This window comes from Papaver somniferum, chromosome 2 (assembly GCF_003573695.1).
Source record: "Papaver somniferum cultivar HN1 chromosome 2, ASM357369v1, whole genome shotgun sequence".
Taxonomy (NCBI): Eukaryota; Viridiplantae; Streptophyta; class Magnoliopsida; order Ranunculales; family Papaveraceae; genus Papaver; species Papaver somniferum.
Genome location: NC_039359.1, coordinates 156,825,687 through 156,846,433, shown reverse-complemented (window position 1 = coordinate 156,846,433; position 20,747 = coordinate 156,825,687). Strand labels below are relative to the sequence as shown.

Genomic DNA, 20,747 nt, shown 5'->3' with positions numbered 1-20,747 from the left:
TGATATATTCATTCAAGATTATAACAAGGTACAACATCTTTCAATTGCTCATACAATGCATCAAATTTAAAAGGTTTCTTCTTGTTTTCACGGTACTCGATCTGAGCTTTCATTTTCTGAAAAAGAAAAAGAAAACATTAACATGATAACTTAACATAAAACATTTGACATTAGAGTACATAGTTAATCAACTTGTTAACTAGTTTTTATTATATCCTTACTCGAACTTCGTATGACAATGATGCATGCTTCAAGTTGATATCAAACAGAATAGTAACAAAGGTTTGGATTTCAGTATTAATTAGGTTGAATCTGTTTGTTACTGACTTCTTTGTTCTTCTATTGTTGTTTCCGGTAATATCTTCAAAATTTTGGAAAACGCGGTTCCAAAATTCGGTTGATTCATTGACTTCTTCAGGGATTGTGGATCGATTAGTTTCTAAAATCCATGCTTCCACAACACCGACATCTTCTTCATTACTAAACCTCATCACGAATATTTTCTTACAAAACTTACTAGAATTTTTACTTACAAAACTTGCATATGGAATGAGGTATGGTATTTGTGATCCAATTTAGGGAATTTTATAGAAAAGTAAAAAATGTTACCATACTATTTGTGATCTGATGAGTCTTAAGACAAGTACATGTCTTTATTTGGAAAAGTAGTCGACCAAATAGGTCACGACAAAACATACTGAAGATTCAAAAAATCCAAATACATTATGACAAAGATCAAGTTGCACTTGACTAGAATACTAGATGGACACGTATAAAAGTGAATGAAAATAAAATCAAGAACAAATAAGTCGAAATATAATTGATGTGAGTTGATATGTCGAAAGATGAAAATTACATTGATCCGTCAACTCAATTTCCGAATATTTAATAAATTAATGAGTGAACCAACAAAACCGACAACTGGTGATAAGAAAACTCACTTACAGATTCACAAATAGTTTTATAAATTTATGAGTGATATGACTAAACCGACAACTGGTGATAAGAAAACTCGACCCGACATACATGCATCAGTAAACAAAGTGACCACACTAGACCCCAATAACAGTAGTAAGATTTGAAAATTGAGATACCAAAAAGACAGGCAATGTACTATAAATAATGTTTCTCTATACCATAACAACACAACCAAATTATTAACATCTTATTTATTCTAGATATATCTTCTCTTCAATTCTCAGTACCTCCTTTTATTATTTTAGTAGTCATGGTCGCCAGATTCACCCCTCTTGAAGATGCAACTATCATCCAATCTTGGATTAATGTCTTTGTCGCTGAAGGAGAAACAAGAAATATTGTTTCAGGGGTCAACTTATGGGAGCTTGTGGTTCTACATTTGACGGTTAGGAACAGAAACCCACACCAGAGAACATCCAGAGTTTTACAAAACCGGGTTCCAAATATTAAGAGAAAGGTTAAGCTGCACCTAAGTTTTTTGGTTCCACTTTTAAGAAACATGCCTTCTGGATAGACAATGAACGAATGTGTAAGTGTACTAATTTTGGACTAACATCTTAAATTTTCATAACATAGTTTTAATAACACAATTTTAATATTTGGTTGTATAATATAGGAACTTCATTCGAAACATAATTACGAAGCTGCAACCGGTAAAGCATTCCAATTATACGAATGTTATTTAATCCTGAAGAAGAGGTTGCCTGAAGAATACGATCCCGATATATTATGCCGTGAAGAGGGTGAAGATGATGACGAAGATTAGTTCGGTTGCGCCAACACTATATATTCTGTGGGTACATCTATAGCAAACCCTCCCGAGACTAAACTCGGCAGTTAGGGACGCCTAACGGTTTAAAGGGTTGTTGCACCGACTAAGTGAAGCCGCGATACCTGCGACAGTGAGTTAGGTTTAATTTCCAGTAATTTTCATTTAATGTACTACATAGTTTAAGTACCAAAATAAAATAAGATTGTTTACACATCTTTGTCACTTATAGTTACATATTCTACAAACTAAATACGACTTAGCAACTCCATGTGTATACTACAACAACCATATTCTACAAACAAAATACACCATTTAACCTGAGCAATAATCCACCCGTCTAGCGTAAATACTCTTAATCGTAAAAAAAAACGTAAACTGCAAATGAGTGTAAACGAAAAAAGATCAATGAACGGCTAGCCATCAACCGTTCTAAGAAAGAAAAAACGGTTGATGGTTAGTCGTTCCATAAGAACGGACAATGGTTCAGTGTTATTATTCAAAAGAACGGTTAATGAATGACCGTTTTATGCTTTTTGGAAACGGCTAACCATTAGCCGTTTCCGGAATCTTTCCGCTGGGATTCCCGCACACTAGGGAACCCTTGCGGGAATGACCCCTTTTGGCCACGCTTTTTTGGCTTGGGAAGGGCTTGGGCATGCCCATAAGACCCAGTCTTAGTATAAAAAAAACTGCACGCTCTCATACTTTTTACTAAAAACAAGATTGAGCAAAAACAATCTGAAACAAGGGCTCAATTTAGTTGTCCCAAATTATGCGACTTATGGTAATTTTCTCTCTCGTGAAAACTTAGAGAACATTAACTCATTTACTATTTACTCTCCTGCATTACAAAAAAATTTACTAAAAAAGGTACATATTTTCATTTATTCCTAAAATGAAATGATTAAAGCATGGGCATGGGTGCATATTCTCGCTACGGTTATCAGTTTGTGTTGATCACCATGGTGCCTCGTCTAAACTACATTTCGTTGGTCCAATTGAATATACTAGATGTAACTTGACCATATGCGTACAACTTTAACCTACATAATCTGATTAATATGATGAGAAGAGTAGCGTACGTGCTATTGAGGACATATTTTCTTGTCTGGACTGCACTACGGGGCACTAATAGACGAAAAATAAAGTGTATGGGCTCTCAAGTTCAATGTGCCGAGGCAAATAGGCCCTTGGTGGTGAGGTACTGAGGTAGCATACAAGTGACAGTGAATCTGATTTGATGATCATGAATGCAGTGAGAAGCCCAACTAGCATTCCCTCGTTTCTGCCATAACTGCTGAAGTATAATCTAGTGGTTATGCTATATCACAGAGATGAGAGAACCCTCCTTCTTCATTGCGCAGCACTGCTCCTGCTCCTGCCATGCCTTGGTTATTTCTAGACGCGCCATCACAGTTGAGTTTAGGGATACCTGGTGGTGGAGGAGTCCAACCAGCAGAAGTAGTATAGCGAGTAACAAAATGAAACCTGTTTTGAGGCATACTGTTTTTTTTTTTGAGGCATACTAAATGGTGACAAAATAGGATCACTAGATAAAAAAGACCATCACCCCTTATCCACCCATTTTTAATAATGACAAGTATACCCTTATTTAACTAGTTTTAATGATAATAATCAAATGTTAATGATTCTGATTAATTAGTAATGTTAATGCATTGATTAAGTTAAGTTGCTAATGTTATATTAGTAGATAAATCAATTTTTCTGAGAGGAGGAAGAAGAAAAAAGGAAAATTAGGTTTTTGAGATTATTGTGATTCAAAATGGGTGATTCTAAATGTTGAAGAAGTATTTTTTTTTTTAGCTTCTAATCTTCAAAAAAATTGAACGTTTACAAAAATTTTCGAAATTCAATATTAGGTTCGACTGCTATTTTGGAAGAAGAACTTGGCGCGAAGAACAGTTCGGCTCCTAGTCTACAACCGAACCTTAGGATTTTGTAAATATATGTGTGGTTCGACTGATTCGTATTACCATAGATTTAAGCCGAACCTCCTGGTTTAATGAAAATGGCGAGTTTCAGAGAAATGTTCGGCTAACTTATGTTCAGCCGAACCTTGTAGTTCAACTTTCAAAAAAAACTGAAGTTATCAGAAGGTTCGGCTGAACACATAGCGAAGTCGAATCATCCGAGCTTCAATGAATTCAATAACTTAGCCAAGTCAAAGGTTCGGCTGAAAACCTAGAAAAATCGAATTAGCCGAACATAATGTTTCCCTAAACTATAGCTTATGTTCGGCTTAAAATTGATATTGCCAGATCAGCCGAACTGATCTTCTGAAAAACAAAAAATGAAGAACAAAGCTAGGTTCGACACTAATATCTCAGCCGAACCCCCTTCTAATTTCATCTAAGAAATCCTATTTCATCGATCAAACGATGTAAAAACAATGAAAAACAAGATGGGTTTGTAGGAACGTTTATGTAGGGAATAGTTCGGCTGCGGGAGATGAGAAGAAGAAAGATTGAACTGATTTTGATTAGTTTTAGTTTAGGTTTTTAATTTAGTTGAAAGATAACCTAGTAATTTCATCAAGGCTAGGACGCCCTATTAAGGAAAGTGTAATACTTTCCAAGACCGTAGTGGTCAGTCTATGGAAAGTATTGTCCATGTAAGTCATTAATGTGAGACTGATAAGGTAAGTGATATTTTAGGAAAGTGTGGTCATATACTAGGAAAGGATTGTCCATGTAAGTCATGATTTTGAGACTTATAAGGAAAGTCTCAAATCCGTGTCTTAGGAAAGTTTTGAGTCTCAAGTTATCGGTCATGTATAAATATCTATAGAACTACTATGAATAAAATGAAGAAAGGAATTTACCAAAGTTTTAACATGGCATCACGAGCCGGTTGAAAACTGAAAAAAAAAAAAAATCGTTGAGAATGGGTGGAGATGGAGAATCAAGCAAAGACAAGAATATATATTATGATACGCAAAAGAAGAATCCAGTATATCACCTAGGATTTGCGAATGGAAGAGGTGGTAGAGGACAAGGAACGGGCAATCAGGTTCGAGCACATAATCTAAATATATCAGAGACAAAGCAGTCAAATGGTCCATATTCCTCAGACGGCTCAGATTTGATGGGAGTAACCGCAACACAACTCAGACAGGTGCTTGAGTTTTTGAATGCAAAGAAAAATACGTCCCAACTTCAAGGTAAGCAAACTAAACCGAATTGGATTATTGACACAGGAGCTACAAATCATGTCACGTGTAGAAGAGATGACATGATTGATGTGAAAGATATTGTGGAGTGTACTGTTGGACTCCCAGATGGAAAATATGCACAATCTGAGAAAATAGGGACTATTATTCTGCAGGGCGGTTTGAGACTTAATAATGTGCTTTATGTGCCTCAAATAACTTGTAACCTAATTTCAGTCACACAACTTATTGATGAATTAATGTGTACGGTACAATGTACTAAAAATTTATGTCTTATACAGGACCGGTTGACGAGGAAGGTGATTGGAATGGTTGAACGACAAGGTGGACTGTATATTTTCTGTGGTGTGCCTCGAGTTGAAGTTATGGCAGTCAGTGGAGAATCATACGAGCTGTGGCATCGACGAATGGGACATCCATCAGAAAAAGTATTGCAAAGGTTGCCGGGTGTGAGTAGATTGAAGAAGCATAATGAAGTTTGTGATATTTTCCCAAGAGCGAAACAACATAGGAGTAGCTTTACTAGTAGTCTAAGTAAATCCAGTTGTATTTTTGAGTTGATTCATATAGATTTATGGGGTCCTTATAGGGCTACATCGTCTTGTGGAGCACAATATTTTTTAACAATAGTAGATGATTTTTCAAGAGGTGTGTGGATTCATTTACTTCCAAATAAAACGGCAGTTGAACGAACGTTTCTTGATTTCATTGCTCTTGTGAAACGACAATTTGATAAAGATATCAAAGTTGTTAGAAGTGATAATGGTACCGAGTTTAATTCATTACGTGGATATTTTAAGACTAATGGGATAGTTTTTGAAACATCGTGTGTAGGCACTCCGCAACAAAATGGAAGAGTGGAGAGAAAGCATCAACATATATTGAATGTGGCAAGGGCTTTGGGATTTCAAGCCAACTTGCCAATACGGTTTTGGGGAGAATGCGCATTGACAGCTGCGTATTTGATTAATCGTACTCCTACACCTAATCTGGAAAATAAAACGCCGTATGAAATATTGTTTGGAAAGCAACCTCCGTATAATCAGTTGAAAGTGTTTGGATGCCTGTGTTATGTGCATGATCAAAGTAATAAAGGTGATAAATTTGCAAGTAGAGGAAGGAGGTGTGTTTTTCTTGGATATCCGTTTGGTAAAAAGGCATGGCAAGTATATGACTTGGATGAAAGAAAATTTCTTGTGTCAAGAGACGTCCAGTTTTGTGAGAATAGTTTCCCATATAAGAATGAAACATCTGTGTTGCAGCAGCCAACAGTTTCGACTCGCAACGAGAGTGTTCAGCCTGGTCATGATTTTGAGACCGAGGTGACTGGTGTATCAGCTGAGACTGATCAGCTGAATCCAGCGTTTGACTGGAGTGATGATGAAGACGTAACAGCGACAACAGGAGAAAGTGTGGCAGTACCAGGCGTAACTGCGACAGCAGGAGACGCTGTAGGCATACCGGGCGTAACTGTGACACAAGGAGAAGGTGTAGCAGTTCAAGATGTGACTGCAACGGAAGAAGAACGTGTAGCAGTTCAAGAGATATCTGACATTATGAGTCCGGGCAATGATGTTGCAGTAGAAGGTGATATGGGTAAAGGAAAGCGTACGAAAATTCCATCGAGTAGGCTTAAGGGATTTGTGACGCACACCACTCGAGAAAAGTCCATCTCATCTTCATTCATCACAATCATCCTCCTCAGGTACACCGTATCCTTTGACATATTATGTTAGTTGTGATAAATTTTCTAGACCGTATAAGAAATTTCTTGCAGCTATAACTGCGAGTTCTGCACCTCGCAACTTTAAAGAAGCAATGAAACATCCAGGATGGAGGAAAGCCATGGAGGAAGAAATACGAGCACTAGAAGAACAAGATACCTGGGTTTTGCAAGAATTACCGGAGGGCAAGAGAGCACTAGGAAGTAAATGGATATATACAGAAAAGTATGATGAAAATGGGAATTTGGTTCGTTTAAAAGCAAGATTGGTGATCTTTGGAAATCATCAGGTGGAAGGCTTAGATTACAAAGAGACCTTTGCACCTGTAGCAAAAATGACAACAGTGCGCACTTTTCTAGCTGTTGCAGCTGTTAAAAATTGGGAAGTACATCAGATGGATGTGCACAATGCATTTCTACATGGAGATTTGGAGGAAGAGGTGTATATGAAAATACCACCTGGATTTGCGAGAGGTAATCCTAATATGGTATGTAGAATGAAGAAATCATTGTATGGTTTGAAACAGGCTCCACGTTGTTGGTTCGCAAAACTATCAACAGCTTTGAAGAATTATGGTTTTCGGCAATCTTATTCAGACTATTCTCTCTTCACTATGATCAAAGGAAAGATGCAGCTTAATGTTTTGGTGTATGTGGATGATTTGATTGTTGCAGGAGATAATATAGTGGAGCTAAATAAATTTAAAACATATTTGGGACAGTGTTTCAAGATGAAAGATTTGGGAAAATTAAAATATTTTCTGGGCTTGGAGATAGCTCGCAGTAAGCAAGGCATTTATGTTTGTCAACGGAAATATGCATTGGACATTATTATGGAGACGGGGTTATTGGGAGCAAAACCAGCAGAGTTTCCAATGGAAACTAATCATCGTCTAGCTTTGGAACAGGGCCGTTGCTGATTGATGCAGAAAGGTATCGACGACTGATTGGAAGATTGATTTATCTGGCTGTGACTAGACCAGATCTAGCTTATTCTGTGCATATTTTGTCACAGTTTATGCAGCATCCAAGACAAGAACATTGGGAAGCTGCACTTCGGGTAGTTAGATATTTGAAAAAGAATCCTGGGCAAGGAATTTTGTTGCGCTCTGATAGTAGTCTAAGTTTAAAAGGCTGGTGTGATTCAGATTGGGCAAGTGTCCTTTGACTAGACGATCGTTGACAGGATGGTTTGTGCTTCTTGGAGATTCACCAGTGTCTTGGAAGACCAAAAAGCAGTACACAGTTTCTCGGAGTTCAGCTGAAGCAGAATACAGATCTATGGCTGCAGCTACTTGTGAATTGAAGTGGTTGAAGCAATTACTAGGTGATTTGGGAGTTTGTCATACACAGGGAATGAGTCTTCTTTGTGATAGTCAGTCGGCATTGTATATTGCTCAGAATCCCGTTTTTCACGAAAGAACTAAACATATAGAAGTGGATTGTCATCTCATTAGGGATGCGATAGTACAGAAAATTATTTCTCCCTCTTATACGCCTACGGGGTTGCAGTTGGCGGATATCTTCACCAAATCATTAGGACGAGTTCAGTTTCAAGGTCTTTTGTCCAAGATGGGCATTTGTGACCTGCATGCTCCGTCTTGAGGGGGGGGTATTAAGGAAAGTGTAATACTTTCCAAGACAGTAGTGGTCAGTCTATGGAAAGTATTGTCCATGTAAGTCATTAATGTGAGACTGATAAGGTAAGTGATATTTTAGGAAAGTGTGGTCATATACTAGGAAATGATTGTCCATGTAAGTCATGATTTTGAGACTTATAAGGAAAGTCTCAAATCCGTGTCTTAGGAAAGTTTTGAGTCTCAAGTTATCGGTCATGTATAAATATCTATAGAACTACTATGAATAAAATGAAGAAAGGAATTTACCAAAGTTTTAACACGCCCTTTATAAGCATACCTTAGATGGCATCATCATTTAGTATGCCTAAAAATAATCAATATGGCTCAAAACAGGTTTCAACAAAATGGTTGTTGTTGTGAACTGTTAGGGAGAAGCCCGGAGCTAATAGTGGTTGATGTAGTTCAGCCCATAGGTAGTCACTAGTCGAAAATATGTTGTTTTTTTCTTCTGTGAACCCATATGTGCCATAGCGTGTAACAAATGTGAGTGGTGAATTCTGATGGTGGTTTTGGATTGTGAAATGAGATCACAGTCTCTAGCACCGTAAGGAATTACCCAGTATCCTTGAGTGAAAAAAATTTAAGGCTGAAAGTGATAAAAACATTGCGGAAATAGATATAAGATCCACCTATTTTTTTTTCTTTTTTTTTTTGTGAAGGTCACGGCTAGAGCCTACAGTCCATGACATTCAGCAGAACCCTTTTCATTCTCTGTACTCTAATGTTTTTCCAGTGCTTTAGATCCAAAACTATCACCGGAACAAATCCAACGTCTGTGACACACATTTATATTATAAAAAGGGGAAAATGGAAAGAGAAATGAACCAGTAAGTTAGAACTCGAGCAATATATTAATGGAATATATCCCTGTTCCATTTTTTTTTCTTCCTCTTTGCTAATTATATATAACAATAATTAATTTATATCTGAAATAGATATATAGAAGAATAAGAATAATCAAATTCTGCGACACTTCCACGGCAATGCAATTTAGAGAGTTAAATTTATTTATACACCAGCACCTGCTCTTCCTAGTCTTGCTCTTAATATCTTCACTCCCATATATCTGCACATCACAAAGAATGTAATTCAGTCAGGAGTAAACAAAAATGAGTATTTCTGTAAAGTTTGTCGGTGTCGGTATGACACGGCATGCAGTTAAAATGGAGTGACACCAGGAAATGATATACATACCTGCCCATCATCATAACAGTAGCTTGAGGATTTGTACCAGGTGAAAAAAGGAAAGTAGAGCCATCAATCACACGCAGGCCATTGACACCCATCACCTTATAATCAGAATCCACAACTTTCCCTACTTGACATCCACCATGATAATGCCATATTGTTATAACAGTGTCCTTGCAAAACTGTGCTAATGAAGTTGATGTATTGGCATGTCTGGGTATAAGGTTCATACTAGCATCCACACTCATATTACGCAGCATCGCCAGTGTCAACTTATCATCATTTGCCATCTTTACAAAGTTCTTTGACTTTACGATCTTTTGCATTGTACGCACAGCATTAACACAAGCTTTTGTGTCGCGCGGATGTGAGAAGTAGTTGAATGTGACACTGGGGTTGTCATCAACATTTGTATTGACCAAATTCAGCTGTCCTTTCGACAAGGGTCTTGATAGTTTTGATAACATAAATCCTCCTTGGAAATATTCATGCGGTAGGTCTTTCTTCTTCGAAATGAATGATTGAATCGCTTGCGAAGTCCTCTGCTTTGGAGGAATGGTGGATAACTGCCCAATCTGTTACAAAAAATCATGGCAGTTAGAATGTTATTTAAGAACCAGCATGATACACATAACTCAATGGAATACCAGAAAGTTTACTAACCTCAGCTGACATGAGTCCATGGTGTCTGTGGATGCTATTCGGTTTCTCACCGTATCCGCTACTAGCCTCAATATAGAAGCCCCTCCTTGTGATACCGACAGTTTGAATCAAAGACTGCTCAACTGGCTTCTTTGTTGGTACAAAAAGGCCGGTCATTGGATTATCTGACATACCTTTACCAACGTGAACGTTATCGTGTGCTACTGGTATATTAAACTTCTTTAGGTCTCGTTTGGGTCCTATACCACTTAGCAACATCATTTGAGGGCTACCCATTGCACCTGAGGACAACAAAACTTCACTTGATGCTCTCTTCTTAAGAAAGGCTTTGTGCACCTTCCCTTTCTCATCCTTGAACAACACTCCTACGGCCTTCGGTTGCTTCCCTGAATTCATCAGAATGCAAATTCATATTAATCGGTTTAGTTGCGATTTTGTATTGAAAAACTATTGAGCAGCACAAGATATTACCTGTTTTGTCAAACATTATTTTCTGCACAGTTGCATATATCAAGACCTGGAGATTTTTGGGGTTTCCAGTAGCAAGCAATTCTGCAGCTGTACTACGGTGACCCTTCGCATCGAAGATTGTACCTCCAACTTTAGTTCCTTGAATATGCTCATACGAGTATCCGTTATAGGGGGTCATTCCAATATCTATCAGACCATCCCTTACTGCCTGTTGCCATGGTGCAAGTTTTGGCCAGCGAACGATTTGCTTCTCCACCCATGGGTATGACTCCTCCACCAATTCCCTATCCCATCCTAGTTGCTTTATTTCACTGCATGTACATCCATCATCGTCAAACTTCAAATGATATAGAAAATAAATAAATTATCCCATGACATGACAGATTGACAGCAAAACTGAAAACGTGTGAAAAATTCATTCACAAATGGAAGGAATATGTGGGTTGAATGGCTGGTCCTATCAAGAAATGTGCATTCTTTGCAAGATAAGACTTCTCATCAGAACACTATTTAAATCAAAGTTGATGTAGGACCATTTAGGCCAGCCAGAATGTTGTTACCAAAGAGATGGTGTAGTGCAACAACATAAGGTGGTTAAAATGGAGTTGAAACAACACACAGACTGGATCATAAAGTTTGGCTAGAAAAAAGCCAACCATGAAAGTTCATATTTTCTCTCTTCAGGCTAAAGGTTCTCCTAAATCTAGAAATTTTCAGCAAAAATCATTAACTCTCCCAAGATGCCAATATTATTATTATCACAAACCATTAAATTCCATGTGACATAACATATACATTTTGATTTAGGTCCCACTGATATTACTACATTTTTCATTGAACATCACACACCAAATAGTAATTTTTAGTTGAAGAAAAAGCAAAACATATCTAACCACTTAATAACTTCTTTTATCTGCAATTAAGACGCCGATGAATTTCGACTCGATAGATATCAACAACCAACGACTTATAAATTTATAACTATTCCACTCTTATAATTGACAAAGCTAAATAGAAAAAACAATCAAATGATCTAGTGGAAAATTTATCTAAATTGGTAATTACTGAGTCTAACTCTAGATTGTATTGAAATATACAGTAGATAAAATTGACATGACTTGAGAGAGAACCAGAACCAGAGATGGGCCATTGTTATGAAGACACCATTTATAGCAAAATGCATTTATAGTGAAATCAAGAACCAAGAACAAGAGAACCAGAACCTAAATGGACCACTTCTCCTTATCTAATCAACAAGAGAGACAGGTAGAGAAATGGGAGAGAGCATTTATAGTCATGGACTCATGGAGATGAAAATGGTTGTCTTATAGGCTAAGGGCAGCCATACCTTAATTTGTGAGTATGAATGGATACACATCTATCAAATCTAAAGCATATGCATGATTACTAAATAATGTTGTGTTTCCCACCAATTAGCAACTCTAGTGGCTCTGCAAAACTCAAAGTTGGTAGTTCCCATCACTTTTATGGGACTTGAATGCATATCTATGAATTTTGGAGAAAATTGTTTGGGCTGCTCTGTACCAGACATTGCTTGTAAAATATTCGAGTAGCTACTTAAGGTGGCAAAATTGATAAGTAAATGAAAATTGGTAATGAAATGAAGTGATTCTAGTACCTTGAACTAGCTCTAGTATAAAATCCAGCATTGATACAAGTGCCTCCACCCAAGACCCTAGCTCTTGCATTAAAAACTCCATCAGTTGACATAAAAGCTTGAGATGCAGATGTTGGTGAAGTGTCTGCCAATGCTAAATGGAAGTTTTGCATGTAGGAAACATTATAATTTCTGAACGGTACACCTCCTCTTTCTAATAAAAGAACACTGAAATTCTGAGACAAGGTTGCTGCTAAGGGACAACCAGCTGTTCCACCTCCTATGATTATATAATCATACGTTTTATCTACACCGTTCGATGTCGATGATTGCGAAGACGACGATGAAGATGATGGGGAAGGGGATGAGAATGAACTTGCTTTTTGGATAAATGGGTATCTGTAGGGTGAGTGAACTTCTTCTTCAATTCCTGCAGTACATGTACAAAAATATTAGTATTTTTTTTTTCTCTGAGAGCAGAATACCAATTTATTACTGTTGTGAGATATTATTCTAGAAATAGTCAGAATGTAGTTAAAAAAACAAAATAAACAGATTTACTTAAAAACTATTAATAGATAAGCTACTCTTGAATTTTGGTAGAGAGTCTATATACACTAGAGACTGTTTTTTTTCTTATTAATTTCAATCACCGAAAGTAATCAACACGAAGACTTCGGAAGAGACCAGAGACCAACCACCTTAGTACCATGTTACTATGTTGGACTAAAGAAAAACTTGTTGAAACTAAATGATGAACAGAAAGGGATGGTTGGGATATACAAATCCACCAGTAAACCATACAAATTACAGAAAAAAGGTAAAACTAGCAAGCCAAATTCAAATAAATTAAGTCATTGTATTTGAATGTAATTAAGAAGAGATTTGTTCTTATGGGGGTATTTTCTTTAGGGAATTTCAAATTTTTAAATTGCAAGAAAAATAATTTTTCAAAAAAGAAAAAAAACTAATGATCTAAATCAACTCTCTTATAGCTCAATTTTGAAATGGAATTTGGATTTAAAGACTTGGGTTGATAGAAAAATCTTCTCTAACACTCCATTCTTTCCAAATAGTATATAGTAGAAATTTCTTTTTTGCTCGATATAGTATATAGTAGAAATGACTGTAACTAATTAATTAATTAACGTATAGAAATCTAAATAAGCGAAGAAGAGCAAGCTTAATTACTAGAAACTAGAACCAGCAAGAGATTGAAAGAGAGATAGAGAGAGATAGAGAGAGATAATTAGAGGGAGAGGGAGAGAGCAAGACCTTGAGATCCAGAGAGAAAGTTGAAAGAGAGTAGAGCAAAGAAGATGGAAAGCCTTACTACAACGACCCTCACAGCAAAATCCATTAGAAAAAGAAGATTAGTCAGAGAGAAGAAATTCCCAAGAGAGAGTTGTTGATCTTCTTCCTCTCTCTCTATCTGTCTGTCTCTCTAGAATTTTCTCACTACTACCACCACTACTACTGCTGCAGTAGTGTGTTGTCTCTCACTGGTTGGGTGTTGTTGAAAGAAATTATGTAAAAGTGTGTGGTGTGTGGACATTAATATATAGCAGAGGACTTCATGAACGTGAATTTTGATGAGCTGAATTCTTACTATAATTAATTTCAATAACACATAGGAAGGACAAGTACAACTATACAACAAAAAAAAATTCAAAAAAATGAAAAAGGAGAGAAAGAACTTGAATATGCATTAATGGCTGAAATGAATGCAGGCAGTTGGACTTAGGAAACGGTGCTCTCTACTCTCTACAAACCACTTCTTTTCTTTCTTTCTAGTGAGTGTATTTTCATTCAACACTTTTCTCTCTACCATCTATATCCAGCTTGTCATGCCAGTTAAGAGTTAACATTTAATAAAAATGCATACGATGACCCTCTATGGTACAGCAATATGTAGTAGCTAGCCAGAGTAAAAAAGATAAGATATAACCTAGCTAGCAGTACCTATACAGGTAGTAAATTTTTAAATATTCTCAAGTCAGTGACTCACTGCCTTGAGACCTAATAATGACTATGGTATGGTAGTATGTATTTTTTTAAATCAATCAGGAGCTGAGCCAACTAATAAATACGAGATCAGCTGCCCATTTTTGCCAATTGGCTCTAAAACTCTATTAAAGACCAGGTATTTTCTGCCCCTTTTTACTGAGAATCTTGGCTCGGCCGGTGGTTTCAACGGAGAGGTGGTTTAAGGTTCTGAAGGGTTGGTGCCACATTCGGTGTGTTAGGTGTTTTAGTTAGTGTTGATGTGAGTTGGGATGTCTCTCTCAGAGATTTTAAACAAGGCCGGTTTTGATATACGTGTGCCCATGAAACTTAATGTTCACCGAATAAATCTGTTGGCTTTGTGAATTATGTCATGTCCTAATTCCAGATGACCATATGTGATGTGAAAGAGCCTTATATCGCTCACCAAGTGTAAACAACAACAGTTATCACATAGAAGAAGCACAAGTGGAGTTGCATACTTGCATCTACGTAATGCACGTAGTGTCTAGTGCGTACTACTTTGTTGCCAAATTTAACAAAAAGGTATGCATCATGACTTTGAAACAAAACAAATATTGTGTTAATTTCCCAAAATGTCAAATCGAATCTAGCATGGGACGATGGGCTGTGAATAAATACATTAATTTCATGAAAATGATGTTTATCTAATCATGCAAAACGAAACAAAACAAATACTTGTTTAAGCATTTAAGCATTTCAATTGATGTTTTGATTCTTTGGAAAAGTGTGAGAATTTGACGTGACAAAAACGGTGGTGTAATTGCTGTTATGAAATTGAGATTAGCTAGATTTAATTATTTCAGTTGCAAAGAAAGAGGGTTTCAGATATGTTATGTTTGCAACTTACTTCTTCTCTTTTTGGCACTTCTTGGCACAAAACTCTCGAATTCACATATGGCCTTCACTTTGTTTACTTGGTTTTGATTCAGAGTTCGGAATTTGATTCGATATCTGACTCCACCTGAATTAAACGTCAAATATTTGGTTATTTTCCTGATATCTGATTTGAGGCGTAACTCGGTTCGTATATTTCGTTCCGTAGTATTTGAATCAAGAGCAATTTTGTACCTGAGTTGCTGGTTACATTTTTAACTGAATTAAATAATTTTTAGTTATATATAATAAAATCAGATTCAGATGAGACAATTGACGGAAACAAATTTTATTTTTTTTAATCGGTAATGAATTTAGTGTTGGCGAGTTTCGAATACATATCACTAGTATCACCACCCATTAACTTTACCATTGTACTACAATGACACAAAATCTTAACTTGTTTCATGTTTCATCAGTCAAGGAAAACTAAAACCACATTTCATTTTATTTAGTCAACTCGGAATAAGGGATGAAGCCATGATTATAGTACGAGAGGGCAAATACTATTTTTTAAAAGAGATTATCTCCTATACGGGGCTATAAGAGTGTAAATTTTGAAGGTGATCATAAAATAAAAAACATAATTTGGACTTAGAAGAGGTTTTAAAATCAATCGACGATTAAGATCAACTAATCTTACTTATCTTTACTTGGATGATCAAACTCGTTTTTATTTGGCTCCTTTCGCGACTGAGTAAAATTTCAATCACTTTACCGTAAATTTATTTGGGTAATGGAATAGCGTTTTAGTTTTTGATGACACCTGTCTAATTCGCGTGGATGTTGAAAATTTAATTCAACACTAGAAAACAAGTTATTTTATTTTATGATAAAATAAGAGTACATTAAAATGTGCACAAATCCATCAAATATAATTTTGTGCACATTCCTCTAGAAGTTATTAGGAAGACTGAGATTAAGGTATCACGCGTAATTTTTCTAAGAGTAACAATTGTTACAGGGGAGTGAGAAATATCAGATTATGAAAAATAAAGAAGAATAATGTATTATTTTGTTATTAAATAAAGAAGAAGAATGTATTATTTTTTTATTGAAAAACCGTACAAAATACAAAGCTTTCCAACAATATTAATACCCAATTATTAAAGGACTTTAAGTCAATTGATTTTGACTTGATGACACAAACTTTGACTTGACTAAATAATATTCTTAACAGCCCCCTCAAGTTGATACTGGCAGACACAGTAAATAACTTGAAAAACAAACAGAAAAAGAAAACAAGAAAGAAATATAACAGTCAAATATAATGAATAACTAATCTTGAAAAAGAATTGTTTTCATTGTCAGAAGAGAGTTATTCTTCAAAAACAGCATGTGAAGAATTCTGACACTCATCAAGTATAATAGAAGTATCCCCCAGTAATTGATGAAGTAAAAAAGTAAAAGTTTGTGAACATAGACCTTTTGTGAATATATCTGCAAGTTGATTTTCTAAAGCTACATGTTGCATCTTCACAAACCCTTTGACAACCAAATCCCTTACAATATGATATTTAACCTCTATATGTTTGGCCTTGGCATGAAAAACAGGTTAGAAGCTAAACAAATTGCTGAAGTATTATCACAAAATATTTGTATTGAAAATTTGACTGAAATATGTAGTTCTTTAAACACATTTGATAACCATTTCAACTCAGAAGCCGCTAAAGATAAGAACTTATATTCTGCTTCAGCAGAAGATCTAGAAAAAGTTGATTGTTTCTTACTAGACCATGAAATCAGAGAACTACCCATAAAAATTGCATAACCAGATGTAGACCTCCTTGTATCTGGACAGCTAGCCCAATCAGAGTCTGTATAAGCTCTCACAGAAGAAATATCACTTTCTTTAGAGTGAGACCAACTCCGATAGTTCCTTTCAATTACCTTAAAATCCTCTTAACTAACAGATAATGAGTATCGGTTGGAGCATGCATAAATTGAGATACATAGTTAACTCCAAAGTAATATCAGGTCTTGTAATAGTTAAATATTGAAGAACACTGTCTATTATTTTGTATTCAGCTGCATTTTCTAATAACTCACCATCATTTATAGAAACTCTAGATTCTTCAACTACAGGTGTATCACAAGGTTTACTCTCAAGCATATTCGACTATGTAAAAAGCTCTAAAGTTTTTTTTTTTTGTGTGTAAGAACTATATAATCTGTATCTCTGTGAGCTTCAACACCCAAAAAATAACTCAAATCCCCCAATTATTTCATTGCAAACTCAACACTCAAGGCTTGAACTAAAGTATTCATAATAATATCAGTCTATCAAAACTACCAGTAAGTATAATATCATCAACATACAATAGAAATATCAGCAAATCAGAAAAAGAAGTATAAATGAACATTGAGTAATCACAAACTGATTTTGTAAGACCAAATTTGATAAAAAAAAAAGTGCTAAACCTCTCAAACCAGACTCTTGGTTCCCGTTTGAGACCATATAAACTCTTCTTCAAATGACAAACAAAATCTGGAAATTCAGGATTCACAAACCCTTATGGTTGAGTCATGTAACCATCTTAATTTAAATAACCATGCAAAAATGAATTTGAAACATCCAATATTTTTACATTCTAATTATTTGTAATAGCTAAAACCAACACAACTCTCATTGTAGTTGATTTAACTACATGACTAAAGGTTTCACTATAATCAACACTATCTTGTTGATTATAACCTAAAGACACTATTCTTGATTTATACTTATCCACTGTACCATCTACTTATATCTTAATTCTATACACCCATTTGCAACTCAAAATATTCATATGAGGTTCAGGTTTATCTAGTTCCCAAGTATCGTTATCCTTTAAAGCTTTATGTTCTTCTTTCATGGAAACCGCCACTTTGGATTTTTGACTGCATTATTAATTTTTTTTGGCTCAGGTGGAATAACTAACAATGAAGAAAAAATAATTAGTATAGGATGTTTAGCAGTGCAATGCATAACATGATTTTGAAAGACTTTTGGTTTGATAATACCTCTCATAGACCTTGTCACACCAGTACTAGAAGGAATAAATGAAGTAGAATGACAAGATAATTCAGTAATAACAGGAGATGAAGGTAATTCAGATAGAATATAAGATGTAGAAGAGGAAGGAAAACTAGAGGGTAGACACTCATTTGAGTAATAAAATTCTTGTTCTGAAAAGACTACATTTCTGGAGATACGAAGTTTTGTAAGAACAGGATCATAACATTTATATCCTTTGTGTAAATAGATGTATCCTATAAAAACACACCTCACAGAGTTTGGAGAAAGCTTATCTGGTCTTGAATGACCCCAAAAGGATAACATACAGTGCCAAAAACTTTTAGAAAACTATAATAAGGTAAGGTATTATGAATAACCTCAAAAAGAGACTTGTTTTTAAGAATTGAAGTTGGTGTTATGTTAATGAGATAAGTTGATATTAAGAAAGCATCATACCGAAATATATTGGACAAGAGGCATTAAAGAGTAAAGTATTTCCCATCTCAATTATGTGTTTATGCTTCTTCTCAGCAAGACCATTTTTTTAAGAATTTTGGGAAAAGAAATTCTAAGATTAATACCATTTGAATTAAGAAAACTTCCTAATGAACCTTTAACAAGTTCACTAGCACCATATGTTTGAAAGGACTGTATTTTTGTTGAAAACAAAGTTTCAATTAATTTATTGAAATGAACAAAACATTTTAAATATAAGTTTTCAGTTCCATTGGATAACCTACTAAAATCATCTATGAACATTATATAATAAACCTTGTAAAGAAGGAACTGGAGACGGTTTCCATTCATCACAATGAACTAAAGATAGCTGAGCAATAGCATGAGATGGAGATAATTGAAAAAGTAACATTTTTCTTTTTTCTATTTGACAAGAATAACACATAGAATTTGATAATTCGAAAGAATTCATAATAATATTCTTAGAAGAATGAAGTTGATTGATAATTTTAACAGATGGGAGACCTAACCTACTATGCCAAATTTCTGGAGAAGCATGTAAGGCAGATAAAGCGTGCTGTAAGTTTGAGGAAGATATAAGATATAGATTGTTAGCTATTTTACCCTTTGCCAAGAGTGCATCAGTGGACAAGTCCCTAATCTTATATCCTGTAGGATCTAGTCTAAAATAACACTTATTATCTGAAGTAAATTGACACACTGACAACAACTTATGTTTCATATCAGGTACATGAAGTATGTTCTGCAACTGAAAACTAGTACTTTGATTATGTAAACTAGAGTTTCCAGTTAAAGAAATAGGTAAAGACTACCAATTCCGACTGAGTGCTTTCCCTTGTAAGTAGAAGTATTCTGCAATAATGAAGAATCACCAGCCATGTAAACTGAAGCTCCAGAATCAGACAGCCATAAAGTTGAACTTGAAGGATCATCATTAACATTGGACTGAATTTGTATGTTGACTGGTAAAATCTTGAGGAGCACAAGTAGTTGAATTTCCATTATCCAAAGACTGAGGCTAATCAGAAATACTAACAAATCCAGAGTTTGATGGAGGATGATATCTAAAATGACAACTACTTGCATAATGACATTTCTTTCTGCATATTCGACAATCAACTTGTGATAGATCAAACCTTCTAGATTCACCAGTAGATGTAGAACCATTCTTTGTGTTATTATTACTTTGTAACCCATAAGAACTACTTCTACTTTGTCCATTTTTATTACCATTTCCTCTTCCATATAAATTTGATCCACTCTTTTTCTTATTACCATTAGTATTTGTTGTATAACCATTTCCAGAATTGGAACTTCCATTTCTTGCATAAAGACTTGAAGTATTATGTGCATCAAATATTGCAGTAGTATCATATTCTTGATCAGCTAACCACTGCTCATGTGTGAGAAATCTTGCCTTCAATTCACCAAAAGAATATGAAGTATCTCTATTTTGAGTTGCGACAACAAAGTTGTCATACTCCCTCCCCAAACCATTAAGTATATGCATTATCAAATCAGATTCACTAACTTTTTCTTCAACAGCAGCTAGTGAATCTGTAATTGTTTTGATCTTCTGCAAGTGCACTAATATATTCAAATTACATTTTCTTATTCCAAACAATTGTGCTCTTAACATGTTCTTGCGTGCCTTATACTGAGTTTTGAAACAAGATTCAAGATATTCCCATATTTCCGGTGCTGTGGTTAAATCAATAACATCCTCAGAGATCGTAGAGGCAAAAGTAACTTTTAAATAACTAATTACAAATTTATCCATCTTTCTCCAATAAACCCATTTGGGATTCAGACTACGAACATCATTAACCATCACTCTTTCCTCTGGTTCTTCAACTTCACCAGTAACATGACCATATAAATCATTGTGATTAAAATCGACTCAAACTGATCACGCCATAAAATAAAATTTGTATTGTCTAACTTTAGTGACACAAAATTGGCGATATTGGTGAAAGGAAGAGTAAAGTTACCAGTATCAGATGTTGTTGCAGCGGAAGACATTGTTGAATTGACGTTGTCGACTGTAGAATTGATACGTTTGCTTCTTCTAACATAAACTTGCATATCCAAGAAGAAGAATTGATCACCAGAACCAAGAATCTTGAAGATC

At 35.3% G+C, this 20,747-nt stretch overlaps 1 protein-coding gene across 1 annotated transcript; it reads right to left on the bottom strand.

Moving 5' to 3' along the window:
- Positions 1-9,123: 9,123 nt before the first annotated feature.
- LOC113349534 (protein HOTHEAD-like) lies at positions 9,124-13,862 on the bottom strand. Its single transcript, XM_026593506.1, has 6 exons — positions 13,519-13,862; positions 12,265-12,673; positions 10,626-10,936; positions 10,155-10,540; positions 9,498-10,066; positions 9,124-9,369 (listed from the first exon to the last, which is right to left on the bottom strand). The coding sequence occupies exons 1-6, from the start codon at positions 13,601-13,603 to the stop codon at positions 9,312-9,314; spliced, it is 1,818 nt and encodes a 605-aa protein (XP_026449291.1). The 5' UTR covers positions 13,604-13,862; the 3' UTR covers positions 9,124-9,311.
- Positions 13,863-20,747: the final 6,885 nt, after the last annotated feature.

What these genes read in the sequence shown, in the direction of transcription:
- LOC113349534 (XM_026593506.1), bottom strand. Translation starts at nt 13,603, where the DNA reads ATGGATTTTGCTGTGAGGGTCGTTGTAGTAAGGCTTTCCATCTTCTTT. An exon ending in CTTTCTCTCTGGATCTCAAG is followed by an intron (nt 12,674 to 13,518) that starts GTCTTGCTCTCT and finishes CATGTACTGCAG; the next exon opens with GAATTGAAGAAGAAGTTCAC. An exon ending in ATGGACTCATGTCAGCTGAG is followed by an intron (nt 10,067 to 10,154) that starts GTTAGTAAACTT and finishes TTTTTGTAACAG; the next exon opens with ATTGGGCAGTTATCCACCAT.